Source organism: Chionomys nivalis, chromosome 21 (assembly GCF_950005125.1).
Source record: "Chionomys nivalis chromosome 21, mChiNiv1.1, whole genome shotgun sequence".
NCBI lineage: Eukaryota > Metazoa > Chordata > Mammalia > Rodentia > Cricetidae > Chionomys > Chionomys nivalis.
The window spans coordinates 19,628,141-19,651,099 of NC_080106.1; the positions used below are offsets into that span (position 1 = coordinate 19,628,141).

Genomic DNA, 22,959 nt, shown 5'->3' on the forward strand with positions numbered 1-22,959 from the left:
GCCAGGATTTTATGTTCAGCTCTTGTCATCTTTTGTAATGAAACCTTGGGGAGAGGGGGGCATCATGTTTAGAGTAACCAAAATGTCATCTGCAAGTCTAAGTCATGAAAAGAGCTAACTCATGTGTTTAAATTGAACAAAGAAGGCGTATCCAGGACAAGATCACTAGCCAAAGGACTATTATGTAGGAGAGGAAGCTGGAATTATTATGTGGGTTTCTCTAAGACAATCAGAAACCAGGGACCAAGCTCTAGGACACATCCAACAGAGACCCACGAGCAGAAGAGGAGGCCCTGTGTTGTGCATGGTCATCTCAAGAATGGAGAGCAGAGCTGCAGGGTCAAGGGAAGCACTTTCAACACAGGAGCTGGAAACCAGGTAGAACCTGCCTTGGATGCAAAATTGAAGGTGAAGCTTACATAGTCATCAAGATACTTAGTATTTTTTGCCACATGTTCTAAGATATTAAAATAACTTTAAAAACTAGAGCAGGAAAAAAAATATCAATATTTGGATAAAGATCAGTGTTATAGACTTTTTTTTTTTTTTGTCTCAGGCTCCAGGGGCTCAGCCAAGGCATGATACACAAAGATAAGAGTATGTCAAGCTGTGTTAGGCCAGACCAGATGCAGGAAGGGAGGGGTTTTCTAGAAGGGAGAAGACTGCATGCTGAGCCTTTCTGCCAAGAGCTAAGGCCCCCAAGGTTTTCAGAATCAGACCTACAGGGGAAGCTTTGGGCCAGAAACTGGGCTTGTGAAAAAGAAGAAGCTAGGCTCCAAAATATATCCAACCCCTAGAGATGATGACATGCAGGTGGTCCCGTGCTATAGAAAAGGACTTCACTGGATGCTCTAGGAGCAAGGCCTCACCTCTGCAGCCTTTGGGAGCCAGGTAACTGGAGCAAATTCAAGCAAAATCCCCCGAGGCAGGTCAGGGAGAACAGCAGGCTGAGAAGGAGATCCCAAGAGCAAAGGATTGCAGGTGGGATGAGGACCGCGTGCTCAGGAGTCGCTGGAGTCGTGGCCTCCATTAATGGGGTGCAAAGGTCTAAGGCAATGGGAAATGAAGCATGAAGGCACGAGGGACCCAGATATAGACCTTTCACGAGAGGCCATTGTCGTGAATGCCTGCTGTGCTCATTCTGCATCTCGCTGTGCTGAGAACTCGGGATCTTTTGCCTCATCTACATTCCACTTAACCTTATGTCCTTTCGGCTGAACCAGGGTCTTTATCCCAAGACCGCTCTGTGATGAGTGAGACACCCCTTCCTAATGACTCTCCATGGATGTAGAACGACCGTTGTTTCGAAATAAACCAATACGACATTTGTTCCCTCGCTTGTCTCTCCGTAGCTGTATGAGAATCCGCCTGCTGTCCTGCTCTCCAGCCCCTCCCCCTGCGGGGTCATCCCCCCCCACAGCACCGTGCACATACCACTATCCTTGGAGACCCAGGTCACTGGTGAACACAGATCCACAGTTTACATCTCGGTCTTCGGGAGCCAAGACACCCCACTGGTGAGTCAGTTTTCAGAGTCGCAATTCAAGTCACATGCTTCGCTACCATAGTGCTTTTATCTTCTTCACTGACAACATGCCATCACTGTATATCCTCTGGTTTCCTGTAGTTTCGGGACTTTGTTTTCATTCTACAGTACTAAAACACATGTCGCCTTACCTAGGAAAGCTATACATAGATACGCTCAAAAGTTGTAAGGTGGTTTAGTAATTGCTCTTAAGTCTAACCTAAGGACCAAAATTTTTCATGTGCATGTACATGTACACACACACACACACACACACACACACACAGAGCTATCTTCTCCTTGGTCATCATCTCTGTATGTTTAACGAGCTCCTCAATTGTTCCCAGAGCAAAGCCAAGTTTGACCATCACTCTAGTCAAGAGTGCAAGATCAGTTTCATGCCCGACTTCCCAGATCTTTTCCTTTAGAGCAACTACATTAACTGTTTACCTACCAAAGCTGTTAAGAGTCTCCAAGCAAGGTGGGACAGAAACACTGAACGTTGCTGCTTTGGCTGAACCGATAAATCTTGAGTCTTGATGGAGGTTGTTTCCCTGAGATTCAGTTTACGTGGAAGCTGGGTGGTGTCCACGGAGCTGATTCTGACTGCCTAGAGAGCATGATGAGCTAAGGTTTTCTCTCACCGCTTCTGTAAAAGATGCTATCGGTGTGACCAGCGGCAGGCCAGCACCCCCCACCCCCGCCATGGCTCACTGTGACCACTCCAGCCCTGCACAGATGCAGCTGGGGAGGAGGTAGCTAGTGCTTTAGGGAAAACATGGGCTCACATAGTTCAAAGTGTGAATTTCAGCCACTAACCTGCACAGCTATGTGAATAGCTCTGCCTGTCAACTGTTATCAGAATGACAGGACTGGGCATCAAACCAGACACTTCTAGCCTGAAGCACTGACGCTTGACCTCATGGCACGTGTTCTCAAGACTGAAGGACTGAGTGGGGCATATGGCTCCAAGAGTCTGATTTTCTCTAACTGTGTGAACCTGGGCTGACCTAGGGAAGCTGACCATCCCAGGGATTCATTCCAGGCTAGACAGACATGTCTGACTGCATGTGCTCAACTCTGTGTCCCTCTGACCACAGTGGGAAGGGGCTGTCAGCTCACACCAGCACCCTTTGCACCTCTTCTGTTTTATTAGAGGAGACTAGAAGCTTTTGTTTTCACCATCCCTCTTTAGGGGAACCATTTTACCTGGTCCTGTGTTCTTTCTCTTGTGGAACTCAGGCATGTCATATACAGAGCATCGGAGAAGGCCCGGTTATCTTCATACACCCCACTCAGGTTGATTTTGGCAATATCTATGTTCTGAAGGACACTTCAAGAATTCTCCAGCTATCTAACCAGTCCTTCATCCCTGCATACTTTCGGGCTCGCATGGTGAGTAAGTCCTGGGCTATCACAACTTTGGCTGATGTCCCAGTGTCCCTGTTTCCCTAATATGTGTTTAAAATGAGCGCCAAAAGCTGAGATTTACATGGCTAAGCAGTATGAAACCATGTCATTTCTATCCTTAATTGTCTTTATTATAATCCTTTTGTTAATCAAGAAGCACAATATGCATATCTGGTAAACAAGCAGATGTATTTCATATGATCCCATATGTGAAGATGTTTAGAAGCAACCAGCTTTTGCTATCACTGAACAGGCCTAAGCCCAGCGTCAGACTCTCTGAAAAACATCGTCACTGTAGCTGGAATCATTTCTCATTAGACTCCCCTTAAACATTTCTTAACATGTTTATGCTATTTTTGTTCCCCCCTTTCTTCGGAGAGTATTTCAGTGTAGTTTACCAGGATGTGTGGGGTAGAGAGGTGGTTCCGCAGTTAAGAGTGCTTGCTGAGTTCAGTTTCCAGCACCCATACTGGATGGCTTACTCCAGCTCCAAGAGGATTCGGCACTCTCTTTTGGCTTCCACAGGCAACTGCACTTGCGAATACACACACACACACACACACACACACACACACACAATTAAAATAAGTCTTATAAGGACATATCACATAAAAACAGTGTATGTCAACAGTGGAAAGTAAAGGAAGAAACGAGGCAAAGATGTATATGTTAAAATAAGTCTGTCTCAGAGCTGCATGTTTCTGTATTTTAGATCTGCTAGCCACCTACAAACTCTTTTGTTTGTTTCTTGTTCCAAAAAAAAAGATATTATTGAGTTTGAATGAGAACTACCATTTCATGTCAACATTTTCAGATATTTCTGAAGAATCAAATCTTATTTATTTTATAGCAATCACTATTGAAAAGAACTATCACTTTCTTCTGGCTCAAAGCAGCCCACTGGATACTGGTCCCAGTCGGCAGCATTTATTCATCATGATGCTTTGTTTTTATCATTTTTCCTGACCCCCTTGTCAAGGCAGCCATTTTCATATGCAGCCATTTCAACGTGAAGACCCAAGACGGAATGGATTTTGTCTAGAGAATATTAGCATTAGTTAATAATTGATAGAGGAAAGTCCTGTCAAGAAAAAAACTTTCACTACTGTTTACCCAATTAATTCATGGTTGCATTTGATAGAAATCATGAAGTTTTGCCTAGGAAATGTTGCTTCCTGGTTCAATATGAAGCTGACACTAGAAAATGAAAGAGGTCGGTGGTCTGGCTAGAACCTAGGAGTAAGCACATCAGGGTCCAAGGACAACAGAGGAAAGACACAGCAGCCCATGGCTCAGTACATTCCCAGACCCATTCTTTCCAATTCACAGATCTCTCTAAATTTTATTTTTCTTTTCAGAAAGAAAAGAAAAAGTGGTGGTGGTGATGGTGATGGTAGTGGGGTGTGTGTACACGTGTGCGTGTGTGTACATGTACATGTGTGCACATTTATACAAGTGACTGCAGAAGCTGGAAGAGAACACCAGGTCCCCTGGAGCTGGAGTTGCAGGTGTAGTGAGCCACCCAGTGTGTGTGCTGGAAACTCAGGTCCTTTGCAAGAACAGTACATGCTCCTAACCGCTAAACCATGCCTCTAGCCCCAAATCTCACCTTTTGTATGGCAATTTTTGGTACATTTCAATACACAGAAACTGCATAAATGATCTTTTTTTTAATTAATATGAGTATGCAGTGAATGACCCAATAGGCTTTCTAAGTAAGATGGGACGTTTCCCTATCCCATGTCTCAACTGTCTATGACTTCCTCACATCAGAGCCAAGCCTACGATACAAGGGATCTGCTGCAGGGGCGTCTCTGCCTCCAGCTCCTCCTGGAAACCAGTGGGGTTGAGTTTAGTACAAGTCTGAAGTGGTCTCAGCTGAAGTTACCATAGGTGAAAACTAACCCCTTCCGAATGGCAGCTGGGGTTTCGTGACTTGCCTGATAAACATGACTAATGTTACAGAACTTGAGTTATGGTAACTTAGGAAGATGAGAGAAACTGAAATGCCATTTGTTAAATCTCAACCTGAACCTCAGTGCCGATTCTAAACCTATTCTTAGAAAGTCTCAACTAATAGTTTGCTCGCTCCCTCCCCAAGCCGGCTACAGATCCAGTAGACCCACGGTCTCCTTTTGCTGGCTGTCTTGACAGGAGGGAGGGGTCACTTTCTTTCCTCTGTCAGCAAAAGTCATCCTTCCCCGGACGCTCCCTGCTGTTAGCTGTCTGCCAGGATCTGCACCATGCAGGGCCACACACTTCATAGCCACCACTGTGATTCAATTCTCCCTTAGCGAGAAATGTACAGCTGGAGGGGTCAGAAGATGGGAAGAGGAAAGCCCTCCCTCAAGGTGATATTGGAAGTTCAATGACCGTGTAGAGAAAATTTTAATGTCCCAGAAATATATACTAGACTTTTTAAAAAGATTATAAATCAACTGAGACCTCTTTGTAGAGTTTGGAATGGAAGAATATATGCATGGTATATGTATGTACATTTATATATCTGTATAATTTTAACTTATATTGGATTTTAAAACTGATCAACCCCAGGAACAGTGGGTCTCCTTTGCTTCAGAATACCTGCTGTATTGGTTCTGTTTTGGTTGCTATGAAAATACCCCGAGAAAAGCAGCTTAGGGGAGAAAGTACTTATCTTGGCTTGTGATTCCAGAGGACTAGAGCTCACCATGGTGAGAAAGACAAGACAGACAAAGAGCACATAGCCACAGGAGCTGGAAACTGCCTGGTCACATTGTAGTGTGCACAGGAAGCAGGAGATTTGATAGCCAGGCTATAAAGTCCTCCTTTCATAACCATCCCAAACAGCAATGCCTGCTCGAATGTTCAAACACAGGAGTGTGTGGGAGCACCTGGAATACCAGCCTGCCCTGAGGGCAGCCAGGGAGCAGACTTATTTGGGGAAATAGCGTAAATTGCCTCAGGTTTAGAAGGATAAAGTATCTCAGTGAGGAAAGGTTTCACAGAATGTAGGTTGTCCTGACAGAGCAATGTCAGGAAGATGGATTCCCCCTTCACTCTGAGCAGCAGTGAGCCTGAGGAGCACTCCCAGCCCCTGAGAATATCAGCACTCATCTGGGGGCATGTGCCTTCTTCTCCTGGGTGTCCCTGGTGGTCAGAATAAGGATGTTGCTTAGCTTTTACTTGGAAGCATCTGGAATCCTTTTCCTTACACTCCTGACTCTAATTTGGCCTTGGCTACAGTTAGTCCAAAGCCTTCCGTTTAGATATCAGTCGGACCCTGAGAGTGAGCTGGCACTGAGATAACATTGCAGTGGCCTCTTGCCTCTGTGATCCAATCATCAGTTCTGTGATATTTGGAATCCTTGGACCCTGGGGATGGAAATTTTGATGTCTCATTCAAATGTGGTTCTTATAAGACATTGCTTTCTGTTGGCTGCTTCTTGAGCACAGCAGAGGAGAGCTGGGCATTCACTGCTCAGAACTTCAGGCACTGAACAGGGCTACTTCCTTACCTCAGCAGGGTCCACTTTTCTTCTTGTATTCTCTATGTGTTGTCTCGTTCCAGTGATAACAGTCTTTGCATTTCATTTCCAGTGCATAGTGACAGGTGCGGCAGTTACCGTGGTGACAGGAAGATGAAATTCACTGTGACAAATGTTTATTTTTGATGGCTGTGATATAGATAACATCACATCTACTACAAATCTACTGTGATTGCCATAAGATGGCAGGAACAGAGATTAAGATCAATTAAGTTGCTGTGGAATAAGTGTCCAACCTACGACCAAACTACTATTCTACAGTGGACTGTGGCTACCGCTCCTGCTCTGCCTCTCACTTTGCACTAAGGTTTGCTTTCTCCGTGTGACCCACAAGCTCTACCACTCTGTATTCAGTTCCCTGCACTTATTCGAACGCTGTAGATTTTATCCACAGTATTTCTTTAAGTGGCCTTCCTTACTGTGGCCTTCCTTACTTTCTTAACAAAATTAGATATTTTTCTAACAATAATGAATGAACTTAGTATTTTAGTCTTCCTCAAGAATAAGACGGGGACCTGGCTACACAGTCACTATAACCCCATCGTTCTTTAATTGTTGTGTAGAATCCGAATCATCTCTTCTTGACCTTGGAAATGTTGGTTTTTGTCAGTCAGGGATTAACCATTCAGTAACTAGGCACCGAAGTAGTTTCCTGGCTCCCCTCCTTTTATTTCCTGGAACTTCCTACTTCCTTCTCATGTTTTTTGTACAGCGGTGGGTTTGGCTGGCTTGCATGGTTTATCTTGAGATAGGCTCTCTTGCTCAGGATGATTGAGTTCTTGTTAGCCCAAGCAGGCTCTCCACCTCCCAAATTCCTGTTACTACAGATGTGCACCACGAAGCCCAGCTTGGTTAACATTTCTTTTCACAAAGTTACATCTTCCTGAATTCTCCCATGGTGTCTCATTCTATTCCATGGGATCTTTCATTCTTTTCCTTTCCTCTGAAGATTGACCTCTTGCCTTAATTGTTGCTGATAATTTCTCTGTTAGTTTGGATTATTGCTTATTCAAGGGCAGCTTACCTTTTTTTTTTTTAACTGGTTGATCTTAAATTTTTTTATCCTTGATTTTCATAAATTTCTCTTTAATGTATCAGAAAATTTGAGACTTAAAATCTGGAAATTATTTCTTTGCTGCTTCTCTATTTCCTGCTTTAAGAAAAAAAAAATAAACACACATGCCTGAATGCATAACCCCCACACATACACAGAGACATAAACATATACATACATATATACACACATAACCCATATACATACATACACACATAAACATAGAGACACACATATACATACACAGATACATACGTATACGTGCACTCTCTCTATATATATGTGCATATATATTTACACACACATACTCATATACACACACATACATATATACACAACCACACAGAGTCATGCACACATACATGTGTGTGTGTGTGTACTAGAATTTTCCCTGCACTATCCCCAGCTGTTTTTTTTTTTTTTAATTTCTTGCTCATCCTTTCTCCTCTTCATCTCAGTGGTATATTCTAATTCACAATTGCACAGAAGAAATGACCCCACAGGCATACAGCCAGACATTAAAATATAAGCCCAGAGGAGGAGGTGGTCAGTTCGTCCACCAAAGAAAACTGGTTGTCAGTCAGAAGGTTCAAGTGGAAGATAGAAATAAGCATGCATTCGTGTTCAGTGATGGTACTTGTCACATTTCGGAGGGGCAGGTGACCTTCTGTCCTGGGAAACAAGTCTGGAAAAGGCATTGGTGATCTCTTAGCAGAGCTGGGGCTGGAGTCTTCAGACAAGTGGTCATGCATAGGATGCCAATCTTGACTGTGGACCACCATATTTGCAGAGGGCCTAGGAGATATCTCAAAAAAACCTGAGGTCCTACTAAGATCCACCCCAAGCTATGAACTTCCAACAATAAAAAAGGTATAGACATTGTGGTAATTGGAACATAATTGCCCCTAGAAGCTCACTTATAGGGAGTAGCACTAATAGGAGGCGTGGCTTTATTAGAGTAGGTATAGCCTTGTTGGAGAAAGTGGGAGGGTGGACTTTGAGGTTTCATATATGCTCAAGCCATGCCCAGTGCCTCAGTTCACTTCCTGTTGCCTGTCAATCAAAATGTATGACTCTCAGCTCCAGCACCATGTCTGTCTACACACCAGCATGTCCCACCATGATGATAATGGACTGAACCTCTGAAACTGTAAGCCACCCCATTAAATGTTTTCCTTTATAAGAGTTGCCATGCTAGGATCGTCGTGTCTCTCCCCAGCAATAGGAACCCCTGTAAGACAGACACGGACCAATAGAACAACATATGACAATGCTTGACCACGTCTGCAGTTTGTGTGCGCTGCAGCCTGTACGCAAAGCTCGAGTGACCTGGGGTATTTTTTTCTGGAGGAGATGTCTGTCACAGACGTCTGGAAGGGGCTAACGCACACTGGCACGAACAGTAAGAAGCCATTCCGGAATCTTTCATAGGACAGGACCAGGCTCAGGTCCATGTAGGACGGATAGACCTGGGAGTGACCTGGATTGTAGAGCACAAACACGAGCTGAGAAGTTTTGGAAAGTCGTTTATTGTGTGATGGACAAGCTGTGAGATGTCGGACACCCATTTTAGTTCATCTTTGTAAGGGTCAGCTCTGGGGGGAGTCAAACCAAATGTGATGGCATACACCTATAATCCCAGGGGTCGTGCATTCAAGGGCACTCCTGGCTAAGGAGTGAGGCCCTGTTTTGAAAGAAAAAGAGAAAACACAATGAACAGCTGGAGAACCTGAAACCTCGATTGTAAAATCAGCCCAAGGTCACCTCATTACAAATGACGGACTCCAGAACTGACCACTAAGCCACATGACTCCAGAACCCACACTTCAGTCATGACCCTGCCTTGCCTCCCTTGAAAAGGCTAACATCAGTTCTTCTGCACCTCCCTGTTGCCCTCCAGTCAATTGTCTGAAGCAGCAAAATGACTCATTTCAAGGGAGAGGAGTCTATGACTCCAGATGCCATTCAGATGATGAAAGGGAGCCAGGCCTTGGTGAGTTCTTCATTGTTCTTGCCCCACGGAGAATGAATCATCTGCTGAGATAATAGAAGTCTAAAGCAGTCCCTCTCTCCACACGTGGGTTCCTGTTGTCATCTGCTTCCTCTCGTTTCCCGGGAGGGAACCTCACAGGTCTCAAATGGCAAAGGAGTCGTTGTTTTCAAGTGAATGGTGCTATTTTCTTCAGGCTTCATAGTTATCAGCCCTGCAGAGCAGCAGGCCTGTCGAAGCCTACACTGCCGGTATGACACGTGCAAGCAGCAGCAATCACTCCTGCCTTTTATGGGAAATATTAAATACACGAGACGGAAACTTATAAAAAAGGCCCCGCTGGTTTGCCATGGAAGCTGAGCTCGTATAAGAAATGGAGGGAGGGGCTGGAGAGATGGCTCAGAGGTTAAGAGCATTGCCTGCTCTTCCAAAGGTCCTGAGTTCAATTCCCAGCAACCACATGGTGGCTCACAACCATCTGTAATGGGGTCTGGTGCCCTCTTCTGGCCTGCAGGCATACACACAGACAGAATATTGTATAATAAATAAATAAATAAATAAATAAATAAATAAATAAATAACAAAGAAATGGAGGGAGGTAGCCAGTTACAAAAACAAAAGCAGATATTAAGCTTAGATGTGTGGAACCTTGGGAGGAGGGTTTATCAGTAATCACAGGAGGGCATGGATTCTGAGCTGTAAAAGGTAACCAACCCCAACCCTCCATCCTTCCCACAGCCATGTTCACCTGCACACAAGCATGTACTTCCTATGTATGTTGGTTGCGGACTGGGAAAATGGCTGACTTCCCAGCCCTAAGTTGCTGCAAAGGCAGACATCCATTGCTGATGATCTTTTTTTTTTTTTTTTTTTTTTTTTTTTTTTTTTTTTTGATTTTTCGAGACAGGGTTTCTCTGTAGCTTTTGGTTCCTGTCCTGGAACTAGCTCTTGTAGACAAGGCTGGCCTCGAACTCACAGAGATCCACCTGCCTCTGCCTCCCAAGTGCTGGGATTAAAGGCGTGCGCCACCACCGCCTGGCGCTGATGATCTTCTTTAGAGGTTAATTTTTATTTATGTGTATGTGCCTGGGGTGGGGGTGCCGGAAACCCAACTCCAGTGCTCTGCGGGAGCTCGAACCCCTGCTCCTGCATAGGCTTTATCTGTGAGACTCAACTTATCCCGAGTACTTAATCACTGAGCCATCTCTCCAGCTCCATCTTATGTTTTAATGTGAAATTTTTGGCGGGTTTGCTGTTAGCATCTTTTGAAAGAAACATATGGACGCTTGTATTAATTTTCTGTTGCCATGTTTTAAATTGCCGTAAATCTAGGATTTAAGATAATACTAATTTATTATTGGTTTTTATGGGTCAATAGCCCAGGCCTGGCATGGCTGCTTCCTTCTTATCGGATCACCAAGGACTAAAATAAGTATGTTAGCTGAGTTGCATTTCTCTTGGGAGGGGTGGCTAGGGAAAGGCCCACAACTGGGATCCTCAGTTTACTGGCAGAGTTTTGCTTTGCAGTAGAAATTTCCTGTCTCACTTGCCATCAGCATGGATGCCTCTCAACTGTTACTGGGACACCAGAGCTACCCTATCACATGGCGTTTCCTTTAGGTCTCTCAGACTTGGCATTTCCAAAAGTTTAGCCTCCTTTTGGCCCACTGAAGATAATCTCCCCATCTGAAGGTGAACTGACTGACTTACGACCTTATAACTATATTTGCCAGGTCTTTTCCAAGGAGCACCCACATTAGCATTTGACTGAATAATGGAAAAGACAGCTGTGGACATATTAGGGCCCATCTTAGAGTTCTCTCTACCACAGATCGTTACCTACTTCTTTCTGGCAAAAATATTAAAGCTTAAATTCTTTCTCAGAATCCATCTTTATTTTCTCATTGTCATAAACTGTATTTTTTTTCCAGCAAAACATTATCAAGCCCGTAATTATGCAATATAAGAGCAGTTCAGGTTTGAATGAAATGACGATAAATCTGTGGTTTACGGTAACTTACGAGGTGCTAGAACCTCACACATGACCGCAGTTAACCATCACCACCACACAGCATCTGGAAGGCACAGTCGATACCCAAAGCTAATTAGGTCAGGAGGCTAAATGGGTGCTGTCCTAGTTACTTTCCTGTTATCACCATGGTCAAGGCGATTTATAGGAGAAAGGGGGTTTATTTGGCTAACGGCTCCATAGGGCTAACAGTCTGTGGTAGCGGAGTAGAGGTGACAGGTGGCAAGCTCACATCTCAAATCACAAAGGAAAACCTGAGTCTTTGGAAACCTCCAAGCCAGCCCCCAGTGACACACTTCCTCCAGTTAGGCCACACCTCCTAACCCTCCCCAGACTGCCAATGACTGGGGACCAAGACCTTGTTGGGGAGAGCATTTCATCGAAGCCACCACAGGAAATATGTCCTAAGTTTAGCACTAGGAGGGCAACTGAGCAGGCGCCTCAAGCCCACGTTTGTTTTCCCTAAGAGCCTTCCTTCCTAAGCCATCTCTATCCATTGTCATCTTCCTGTCCTGTTGTCTTCAAAAGGTCAGGATATGGTCTCCACAACTGCCATGTTTGTCATTTCGTTAGCCAAGTTTTCCTCCCACACCAGAAGATACCACTCTCCCTAGGCCTCCCACAAAGGAAAGGGCTCACCCGAAAGTTAAATGGCAAAGCCACACAGACACAGCAGTGCCCTACAATCTGACTGACAGGGAGAGCAGTCCAGGACCTTAGCATCTGACATTTTATTGTACCTTGTTCTTAGAGCCTGTGGTGTATTTTTCTGTCTCATTTTATGCCAGGCATTGATTAATAAGCTTCATTAAAAAGAAAACTCACTGATTCAGCCCTGGGAACAACTTAGGTCTTATTTCTGGAACATCCAACCAGGAATCAAATAGAGACAGTCAGTATACACCCATCGAACCCGATGTCCTCTGGCCTGAAATAGCACTCACCCTGGCCACAGCCTCGCTTCATGGTGTGTAGAGGATTGAACTGTGCCCCTGGTCAGGGAGAGAAGCAGACAGAGTGAATGAAATGACTTTGACAGTACCCGCTCTGAAAGACACCATGCTTTCTTTTTTATGTTCTAAATGGCATTGACTTATATCTGCAGTGTAAGCCGAGTCTTGTAGATGAGCAAAACTATATAGAATGCTCGAAAGCCCGAAACTGGGCAGAGGGGTCAGCAGAGCAGGATCCCCTCACCTAGCGCTTTCCTGCTCTCTTTCCCAGCTGGCTCTCTATCTTTCCTGATAGCAGATGAAGGTGAAGTCTGGGTCCACAGTTCTCATAGGGTTTGAAATGCCAAGTGAGTCTCTCCCCGGAGCCCCTTTGTTTTCATTTTATTTTTTATTATTTTTTTTAAATTTCATTTTAAATTCCAAACGCAGTTCTCCCTCCCACCGCTCCTTCCACACCATCCCCTTGACTCCCTCTCAGCCCCCGCCCCTACTCCTCCCCTAGGGTAAGACCTCCCATGGGGAGTCAACAAAGCCTGATACATTAAGTTAAGGCTGGATCAAGCCCCTCCCTCTCCCTTGCTTTAAGGCTGAGCATGGCATCCCACCATAGGGAAGGGCTTCACTGGAGCCCATTACCATTCCGGATCTGAGATTTGAGAGTTGGGCTTGGCGGTACATTTGAGTAGGTAGCTGTGAGTTAAACTAACCAGGTAGTTTTGTCAGCAGCTCACTGCACCAATCTCCCTTTACTGCGGACTCAGACCTGGACTACATTTCCCAGCCTCCATTAGGTGTAGCTTCATGGGGGGAGTTCTAGCCAATGGAAGTGAGCTGGTGTGTAAATCCTAGCATTCAATACCCCATCCTTTCTGCTTTGCTGTCTAGTGATTCGCCAATGGCCAGAGTGTTCAACTGTGTCACAGTCTGCTCATCTGAGCTTCCTGAATGACTGTGGAGTAGAAGCCAATGCTCGCCTCTATCACAACTTCAAAATAAGCTGATATTACATTAACCCATTGAGCATTAGGGGTCCGTTATAGCAGCTACCATCACCTTATCTAAAAGTAGCTGTCTAGAATCTCAAGACCGTAAGTCTAAAAATGCTGAGAGACGGACTGCTTAGCCAAGGATGAAAACTCCATTTCCATCTGTTGCTTTAATTGTGCAGGTCACACTGAAATGGTTTTACCCAGACTTCAGCCTACGTTAACCAAGACTCTAGGTGAAATGGAGCCATCTTGATCCATTTTTAAATGGCTACAGAAAATTGAATTTGCATTTATAGTTCTTATGGAACTCACTTTGACATTATATTTGTGACTAATGGCTCAGAGAATTGTTCTGTTTTCACCTTAGGACTGATTTAAAAAAAATAACTTTGGAAGCATAAATTAACAAGCTATGTTAGGAAGTATTTCTTTGAACCCAAAGACGAATGTAATACGGTGTCATTCCATTCCTGTTGTTTCTCCTTTCAATAATAGTGTGTCTACATCATGAAAATTCATTGCATAAGGAGTATCTTTTTAATTATACGTGGGGGGGGGAGTATAGGTGCACATGTGTATGGGAGGTTATGTGCGCCCATATAATCACATGAAGGCACAAGATGACATTGGGGTCCTTCTATGTCACTCTCTGTCTTTTTTCCTTGAGACAGGATCTCCCATTAAACCTGGAACTAGGTTGGTGGTCAGTAAGCCTCCGAAACCCTCCGATCTCTGCCTGATCCACAGCTAGGGTTACATATATGGGTGACCACGCCAGGTTTTTATATGGGTCCTGGGGATCTGAACTCAGGTCTTTGTGCTTGTATACGGAGCCATCTCCTCAGTCTCAGAAGTGTAAAATCATAAACAACCGTATATAAATGCTCTGGAAAGGCAGGCGCTTCGAGTCCTTTGCGTAGTCTAATGCCCCACTAGGCCGGGGCGAGAGTGATTAGCAAAGGTGCAGAGAAATTTCGCATAACACTAAATCGTGCAAGGCTTAGCATTTTTTCTCACAAGTGTCCTTCAGATACAAACAGACTCTCTCTGTTCAGGTCCTAGCATGTCTAAAACAACCCTTAATGCTTGATTGTTTTCCTCTGTTTCCGTGTCTCTAGAGGTATTCCTCATTCGGAAATCCTGAGAACTGCTCAGACTTTTGACTTTCTACAGTTTCCATTAATGTCAACATTGAAGTAAATTTTTCTCAACATTGTCCGTCTTTGTCCTCATCACACACAATTTGTAAATCTGAAAATGTTTTTCTGAGATTCATTTAATTCATTTTTCACTTTAATATGCAATTTTCTTTTTTTCCCACGTAGGCTTACAAAGCACAAGGAAATGGAACTAGCTTTCTGGTCTGTCTAACAGGGTTTGTCCTCAGTTTCAAATTGGGAAATGAACATTTGGGCTTAAACCTTAGTTTCTCCTTGTATAGATATCTGTGAATCAGTTCCTAAGGGTGGTGAGTGGGTCCCACTGCCCAAGATCCAGCCTCTCATCTGCACTGGGACTAAAGTACTTCTGGGATGTCACCCTGTGGGATGCTGCCTGGTGGCAGACTCTTAACTTTTTCTCATGATCTCATTTTCCACAACTACAACCCTATTCTAACCCTCTCCCAAGTATCTCAGGACATTTCTAACTGAGTTGCATGTATCTTTACGTTCTTCTTTTCTGTTTTGCTAGAAATATACCTTGGAAATTAAATAGAAGAAGGATAAATTACGTTTTTTAGAATTTGTCTTTTTATCTCATTTGTGTGAGGGTTTTACCTACATGTATGTATGTGCATCGTCTTTGTGTCTGGAGCCCGTGGAGGCAGGAAAAGGGCGTCAGGTCCCCTGATGATGGGGTTACACATGACTGTGAGCCCACGTGGGTGCTGGGAATCAAACCTGGGTCCTGGAGGAGCAGCATGTGCTGCTGACCACTTGAGCATCTCTCCAGTCCAGAAAAGATGACTTTAGACTGAAGTAGCCTCCAAAGCCAGTGAGCCCAGAGGGTGATTTTTTTTCTTTTAAATACATTGTTTTCCTCCCTATGCTTGACTTTTGAGAGCTTCTCCTGAGCCCATGACTTGGAGAAGTCTGGGAAGCAGGGAAGATATTCAAGCAAATAATCACATTCTTATCTAGTACTGCCTTACTATCCTGGAAGCTTCTAAACCATCTCCACGGCTTTTCTTTTTATAGCCCTTTCTCAATGTGTGTTACTGGCAATAACTAAATATTTTATATAAGTAATTTCTTCCCTGATATAGAATCAAGAGTTAAATGAGCAGAAATAGCTACTAAAATAGGGAGAAGATGCTTTATTCATTTTGAAATAATTGCTTATACATAGAATTAGAGAGAGTGTGTTAGACTTTTTAATCAATAGTGATATAATTAGAGACACACCACTTGTTTATCAGGTCTAATCTTACATTTGGAGGAAAAATGCGTATGTCACAGTCGGAGGATTCTAGCTTGCCCTCCTCTGGAGAAGCACCCTATTCTTTGGCTCCTCTGAGGTGCTTTCTCCCTGGCCTCCTCCTGGCTTCCCTCAGTGTCACGTCAGCTCCTCAGGAAAGAGAGTGTGCTTTGGGCATTTTTGTATTTCCCACAAAAACTGAACATCGGGTCTGTTGGATATATATTCACTGTGCTTGATTAAAAATCCTAAACCCAGTGTGCTCATCAGATCTGTAGGTGACCAGGAGGAGCAGCTGGTGAGCTGGATATCAGAATCAGAATTTTGGCAGTTCTCCCAAAGGCTGAAAACCTTACAGACATGAATATCAACTATTCAGACCTAAGTTTGAAATCCAAAATAAAGAACGCATTAGGCTTGTTTACCAGCATATTATACTCAGCTGAAGAGAGAATTAGTGAGCCGGAAGAAAACTGAGGAGAAACCATGCAAAACAAATCGGAGAGCAAAAGAAAAGAAATGGAGTTAGGAAGCTAAGACACCGCCTATCCGCTAGCTGCGCCTCTCTGCAGCAGAATAACTAAGATCATTTAGATGGAGGAAGGCTTACCTGTGGTTTCAGAGATTTTCGGGCCATGACCACTTGGACCTTTATCCCTGTGGCTGGGAGGCCATGGGGAAACTTTATGGCACCCAGGAGGTGGGGTGCAATGAAGAGATGCCCAGGCCCGAATATCCTCTTCAAGGCATGCCATAGTGACCTCACTTCCTCTAGCTAGGCCCCACCTCCTAGGTTTCCAGCGCTTCCCACCAGCACCACCAGCTGGGTCAAGACTTCAGGACAGGAGCCTCTAGGGGACATTCCAGGACAGACTCTAATAGAGAGGTCATATCAGGAAGTTCTGAAAGGCTGGGGATAAAGAATGAGGTAAAATATTTAAACAGACAGTGATTGATAATTGTCCAAAAATAAAAACACATCAAACGAAGGACTCTAGAAAGAGATCAAATTCCAAGCAGAATGCATTATAGACTTTCAAAGACAAGGGCAAAGTCTAAAAGTAGAAAATAGATTACCATCAAAGAAGCAGAAATCAAATTTTAATTAATATTTACAGCATGAGTCTTTTTTTTTTTTATAATTGACGTCTTAACCTCACTTTGACATCTGAGGTTTTCCTTTAAGTCTGGGATGCAGGATTTGAAGGACAATTAAGTACAACGGGGGTGTTCAATTTACTCTGCATAACTCCAAGGAAGGACCAAAAACTACGTATAGGAGGTCAAAATGAGTCATATCTCTACCTATTTCATAGGATGAAATGTCTAATATTTTGAGTTGTTATAACCTGAAGTAAACAAATTACCCTATATAAGAAGTGAATAGACTACCATCAAAAAGAGTTCGAATGAAAGACTGATATCCTCATTCATTAACTTTTGTTTTACTTATTGAAACAGGATCTTCCTATACAGCTCAAGCTGACCTTGAACTTGTAACCCCCCCTGCCTCTCACTCCCAGGTGCTGTGATTATAGGTATGCACTACCATACCTGGCTTCGTTTGTCAGATATTTATTAAGTGTCTTCTATATACACTGTACTGTACATGTAATATAACCATATACTATATCTTGCTGTAGATACTTGGGATATATTTGTGAAAAAAGCCCACAAACAAATGACAAATACCCTCCTATGTAGAACTTACAATAAGTAAATCATGTACTGTGTTAGAACACCATGAGTGCTAAGGAAGGAAAACCTAGAGCAAGGTGAAAGTGACCAGGAACACTAAGACCGGTTGGCCGCTTCCAGTGCAATGGTCAGAATAGGCGTTAGCAGGCCCTGGCTTTGGCAAAGACTTTGGGGAAGGAAAAGCGGTGTGCTGTGAATATCTGAGCAGTTAATAAATGATAAGAGTCACTTTCAACTCAGGGTCAGCCTTGTAACAGATTTCAGAATAAGCTTAGAATTTTAGCTAATGGAATTCTTTCAATTATTATAAAAACATAGTAAAAGCCAGGATGACTTCCTATCATGTGTTTATGAAAAGGATGCTCATCTTTACTCTGATTCTACAAACTCCTCCTCTGAGAATCCCAGAAGGAATGCTGGCCCTTCCCTTGGCATCTCAGAACTGTGAGGTCAGAGCAGATAATTAGTGAAAGCTTGTTAGAGACCAAGGTTGTCGTCATGGGGAAGAGAGGCACCAAATCCACACAGAGCACCCAAAGCTGAAGGGTGGCCTTGCTCTTCAGACTCGGGCCGCCTTTTGAGAAAGGAAGTCAGCAAACATCCAGCTTTTCTGATTCTAAAAGAAGTAAAATGATAATGTTTGTCTCTGAAGTTGAATCCTGTGGTGTAGGCCATTTGAAACAGACGGCTTTGACGTACGCAAGATGAAGAGCCAAGGACATTTACCGGGTTAACTTGTAATCTTGTGTTGCAGGCAAACAAAAAATCCCTTTGGACAGTTAAACCCAGTAAGGGCATGGTTCCTGCAGAAGATGATGTTCCATTGACCCTGACTGCCAACCTGGATGACATCGTGACATTCAAAGACACAGTCATTCTGGAGGTTGAGCACAGCAACACCTATCGGATCCCTATCCAGGCTACAGGGATTGGTTCTACCATTGTGTCGGACAAGCCCTTTGCTCCAGAGCTCAACCTGGGAGCACATTTCAGGTAGGGGAACACCATGGAGCATAGTTATATATGTCACAGTCTCGATGAACTAGAACTACCCCCTCCATCCCTCTCCTATCCCGCCCTCACTTTCTCCTTCTTTGATGAAAACACTAGACGTTTTCTAGTCACAGCTTGGTTACGGTTGCTACAAGAAGACGTTTCTAAGCCATCACCCTGTGCTCTGCTTTCCTTTCTGTCGCTGTGATACAACGCTCCATCCAAAAGCAACTTAACCAAGCAAAACTTGGGAGGGTTTACTTCGTCTAGTACTTCCCTGTCACTTCTCCCAAAACAGGAACCCAAAGGCAGGAACCATGGAGAAGCACTGCTTGCTGGCACTCAGACTCTTGAACTCTTGCTCAATTAGTTTCCTTCTACAGCTCAGGACCACCTGCCCAGGGAATAGTACCATCCGCAGTGGGTCGAACCCTCTGACGTCTATTACTAACCAAGACTATCCCCTAGAGACCTGCCCACAGACCAACCTGATAAAGGTGATTGCTTCATTGAGACTCTGTCGGCGGCGGTGGTGGTTTTTTATCCATATGTTTCTAGGCTGTGTGAAGTTGACAGTTGGAGCAAACTAGCAAACCTGTTTACATTCTCCAGGCTAGGTCCCTCTACTCTGCTGAAAGGGGTGGCTGCTTTATGATGGATTCCGTATTTCTGCATAACCTCTCCTTTCTGATTTCAATCAACTTCTCATCCCTCTCCACAAATGTAGAAAACGCACAGCTTGGTGAAACCTAAGTAGAGTTTACACAGAAAAATAAGTCATTACAAATATACCAGACATTGCCAAGCCAGTGATTTTATGAATCATATTTCATCTACTTGCTTCTCCATCATTTATTTATATTTTATGTATGAGGGCTTTGCAAATATACCTGCATATATACCAGAAGAGGGCATCAGATCTTGTTATAGATGGTCGTGAGCCACTTTGTGGTTGCTGGGAACTGAACTCCGGACCTTGGAAAGGGCAGCCAGTACTCTTAACCGCCAAGCCATCTCTCCAGCCCCTGCTTCTCCATCATAGCAGCAATGATTAAGCTGCAATTGTTCCCCCTGGCTGCCCAGGAAAAGCTAGAGGGTCTGAATATTTCAATAAGAGGCAGTAGCGTGAGACCCTGGCTCCTCAGAGGGATTCCGCAGTTGTCGGTAGTTGACTCCCAGGGTTTGGCTCATTTGTACTTCTCAGGTGCAGTCCTGGGAACAAACCTCATGGCTGCTCTTCTGGCCTTCTGATCTAACAGTCCCTGAACCCAACTCACATGCCATGTGTTCTGAGAAGTCCTTCCCACAATCCCATCCATCCCTTGGTTCTTACTGAAAAATACCACAAGCAATAACAAAGTAAGTGATAACCCAGAAAGTTGAGTTGCATGTTCTACACATGCCCAGTTGCGTGTTTCTGAGTCAGGTAAATATCAAAACCTTCTTCTCTGCTTTATCTCTTGGTAACAACGAAAGGCATTTGTCGATGTATGCTAATGCTTCTACTTAAACAACTACTTCTAGTTTTTTGATTGCTTGTTTGTTTGTTTGGTTGGTTGGTTTTGTTTGTTTTGGTTTTTGGTTTTGTATGTTTATTTGTTTGTTTGGGTTTTTTTTTTTTTTCAAGACAAGGTTTCTCTATATAAACCTGACTGTCCTGGAAGTAGCTCTGTAGACCAGGCTAGCCTCATACTCACAGAGATACACCTGCCTCTGCCTCTTGAATGCTGGCATTAAAGGCGTGTATCGCTACCACCAGCCAGACCACTTAAACTTCCTAAGTACACACAAACCTAATTATAGAAAACAATATTCTGTACAGCATATATTATTATTTGGGGTTTTTCTATAAAGTGTCAAAAAAAAACCCCAAAGGATATGCCAACCTTTGTCTGGAGATTTGAGGGTTAGTTAACAGTTTTTCTGAATATATAAACAAACTCTAGTTAGCTATTAGTTTCCCCTCTGTCTAAACCCTGTTGTTCTCCTTATTAACATATAATCACAATGCCAGCAATAACCAAAAGAATCAGCAAAAGCCCTGACAGGTACACCTCCGCCCACCACCTGTTTCTATGAAGAAGGTTCTGTTGGCATGCAGCCAGAATATCTGACTCCTTTCACACTAAGGAGGAGAGTTGTGTAGTTATGCCTGAGATCATGTGGCCCAAAAGTCTCCCTGTCTTATCCCTCATCTCTTTACAGAGGAAGTTGGCCGAGCCCTGGACTAAAGGAATGCCTATATACCACTCCTTCTGATTGCATATTTTGGAGCAAATCTCTTAGATATTTAGAACTTTTCTCCCTTTCTAAAATGGAAGATGGCTCCGATGGACAGGTTTCTGTGATTATTAAAATCATACTGTAAAAAAAGCAGCAAGGGCCCTATCTAGGTTATTCATACTGTATATGCTTACCTTTTGTCACCCAAACCTACCATTGGTCATAAAGTTAAACTGTTGGCTAAAGATTATTCTGTTGAGTATGCCCTGTGAGCATAAACATTTAGAGACAAATGTTTCTACCTGACAACTAAAAATTATTTCTCCTGATTTACTTACTTGATGTTACAACTTACTTGTGAGATCTGTCATTTCCTGAGGACAAGCAAATGGGATGAAATCACAAAGCCTAATACGTTTTTAAAAGAAAAATGAGCAGTTGAAGATGAGCTGGGGTGTTTGCTTTATGTTGCTGCTACTGCTCCAAATGCTGCTGTTTTTCAGAGAGGGTCTCACTGTGTAACCCTGGTGGGCCTAGAACTCCCTATGTAGGCCAGGCAAACTTAGCTTTATGGTGATCCTCTTGCCTCAGCTTCCCAAGTGGTGGTGCAGTACCTTGTCTGTCCTGACGTGAACTTTTTTCTTGAAGAAAAATATATTGATTAAGCCCATAAATTGGGAACACACACACACACAATTTCAACTTCTTTCAATATACCATAGAAATCCCAGATCCTTCCTAAAGACCCATAAATAGAGACACAATGAGTTAATGGACGAAACAGTTACAACTTGAAAGCATGAGGAAATGAGAAAGAAAGTCTGAGGAAAGTGTCTCGTCTGGTTGGCCTTCTGGTCTACTTCAGCCCAGCCACTCTGTCCTGTCAAGACTTAATCAGTGTGTGTTGTTCACACTGAGTTTAAAGTAAATTCACAGTTTACCAGCCATACCTAGACAACACATTTCTAAGTGGGATTCTCCTCCAGCTGGTACTGTGCTTTCCTTTCCTCACCTCAGAACCACTTCTCATTAAGGAGAGTGTTAAAATAACTCTGTTCACGAATCCTACAGTGACCTTGACCTGCTGGGGGAGACAAAGAATGCACAGGCCACTCCCCCCCGCCCCCCATAGCCTTTATCTGGTAGTGGTGATTCTGGGACAAAATCCAGGTTCATGACTCAACCCTGGGAGCCCTTGAATCACACTAAGTGGCCTTGTGACCTAGACTCCCTGAGCAGGTGGGGTTTTTTTTTGTTTTTGTTTTTGTTTTGTTTTTTTGTTTGTTTTTTGTTTTTTTTTTAATGTGCTCATTCTATAGCACTTCCAAAAGAATAAATCTTGGGGTGCAGAGCCTGAGCCTCTCAGCACCTGCCCTTCTTTTCCAGCCTAGATATCCACTATTACCGCTTCAAGCTGACGAACAAAGGACGGCGCGTCCAGCAGCTGTTCTGGATGAATGATGACTTCCGCCCTGAGGAAAAGCAAAGTAAGAAGGAACCAATGAAGAAGGGACCTAGTCGTAGCCGTCGCCAGTCCCAGATCTCCCAGGAACCCGCAGATACAGGGAGCCCCGTGTTTCAACTTTACCCTGTCAGGATGGAGTTGTACCCAGGCCAGACGATTGACGTGGTACTTGAAGGCTATTCTGCCATTCCCAGGGTAAGAGGAGAGCATGGTCAGAAGTTATTTTTCCCCAAAATAAATCTCTGCTGTGCTATATCTGTTTCTTATGAAGGTCTCTTGGTATTTATCTCAAAGACTACACATAGCCCTGAGTTACCATGGCAGCATTTCTTGCTTTCAAGGTTCATCTCTGCTCAGTTTTTTTGTTTGTTTCTATAGCTACCGCAACCCCAACCTTAAAGGACCATTTAAAACCAGTTCTCATTACCACAGTCAATACTGACCAGCCAACAAGTCTGTGGTAGAAAAATGTCCAGTTTTCATTCTAAGAAATTTCCCTGTTAACATATAGCAGTCTCTTCTCATTTTTTTTCAGAAAATAACATGCTTTTATAGATGCTCTGGGCTGCCTCTACTATTCAGGTATAGCCACGTCCCCATTTTTTTTTGACAACTTTGCCTAGCTAAATGACACCCCATTTAAAAACATCATCTCTGGGGTGGCTGAAAAGATGACTTGGCAGTT

General features: G+C 43.7%; 1 protein-coding gene across 1 annotated transcript in view; it reads left to right on the forward strand.

The window, feature by feature from the left end:
- Hydin (HYDIN axonemal central pair apparatus protein) overlaps window positions 1-22,959 on the forward strand; it is a 310,664-nt gene that overhangs the window by 125,067 nt on the left and 162,638 nt on the right. Inside the window, exons 17-20 of the mRNA XM_057753452.1 lie at window positions 1,353-1,517; window positions 2,768-2,920; window positions 18,348-18,586; window positions 22,196-22,469. Coding sequence (XP_057609435.1) covers window positions 1,353-1,517; window positions 2,768-2,920; window positions 18,348-18,586; window positions 22,196-22,469 — 831 coding nt within the window. The remainder of the gene's footprint in view (window positions 1-1,352; window positions 1,518-2,767; window positions 2,921-18,347; window positions 18,587-22,195; window positions 22,470-22,959) is intronic.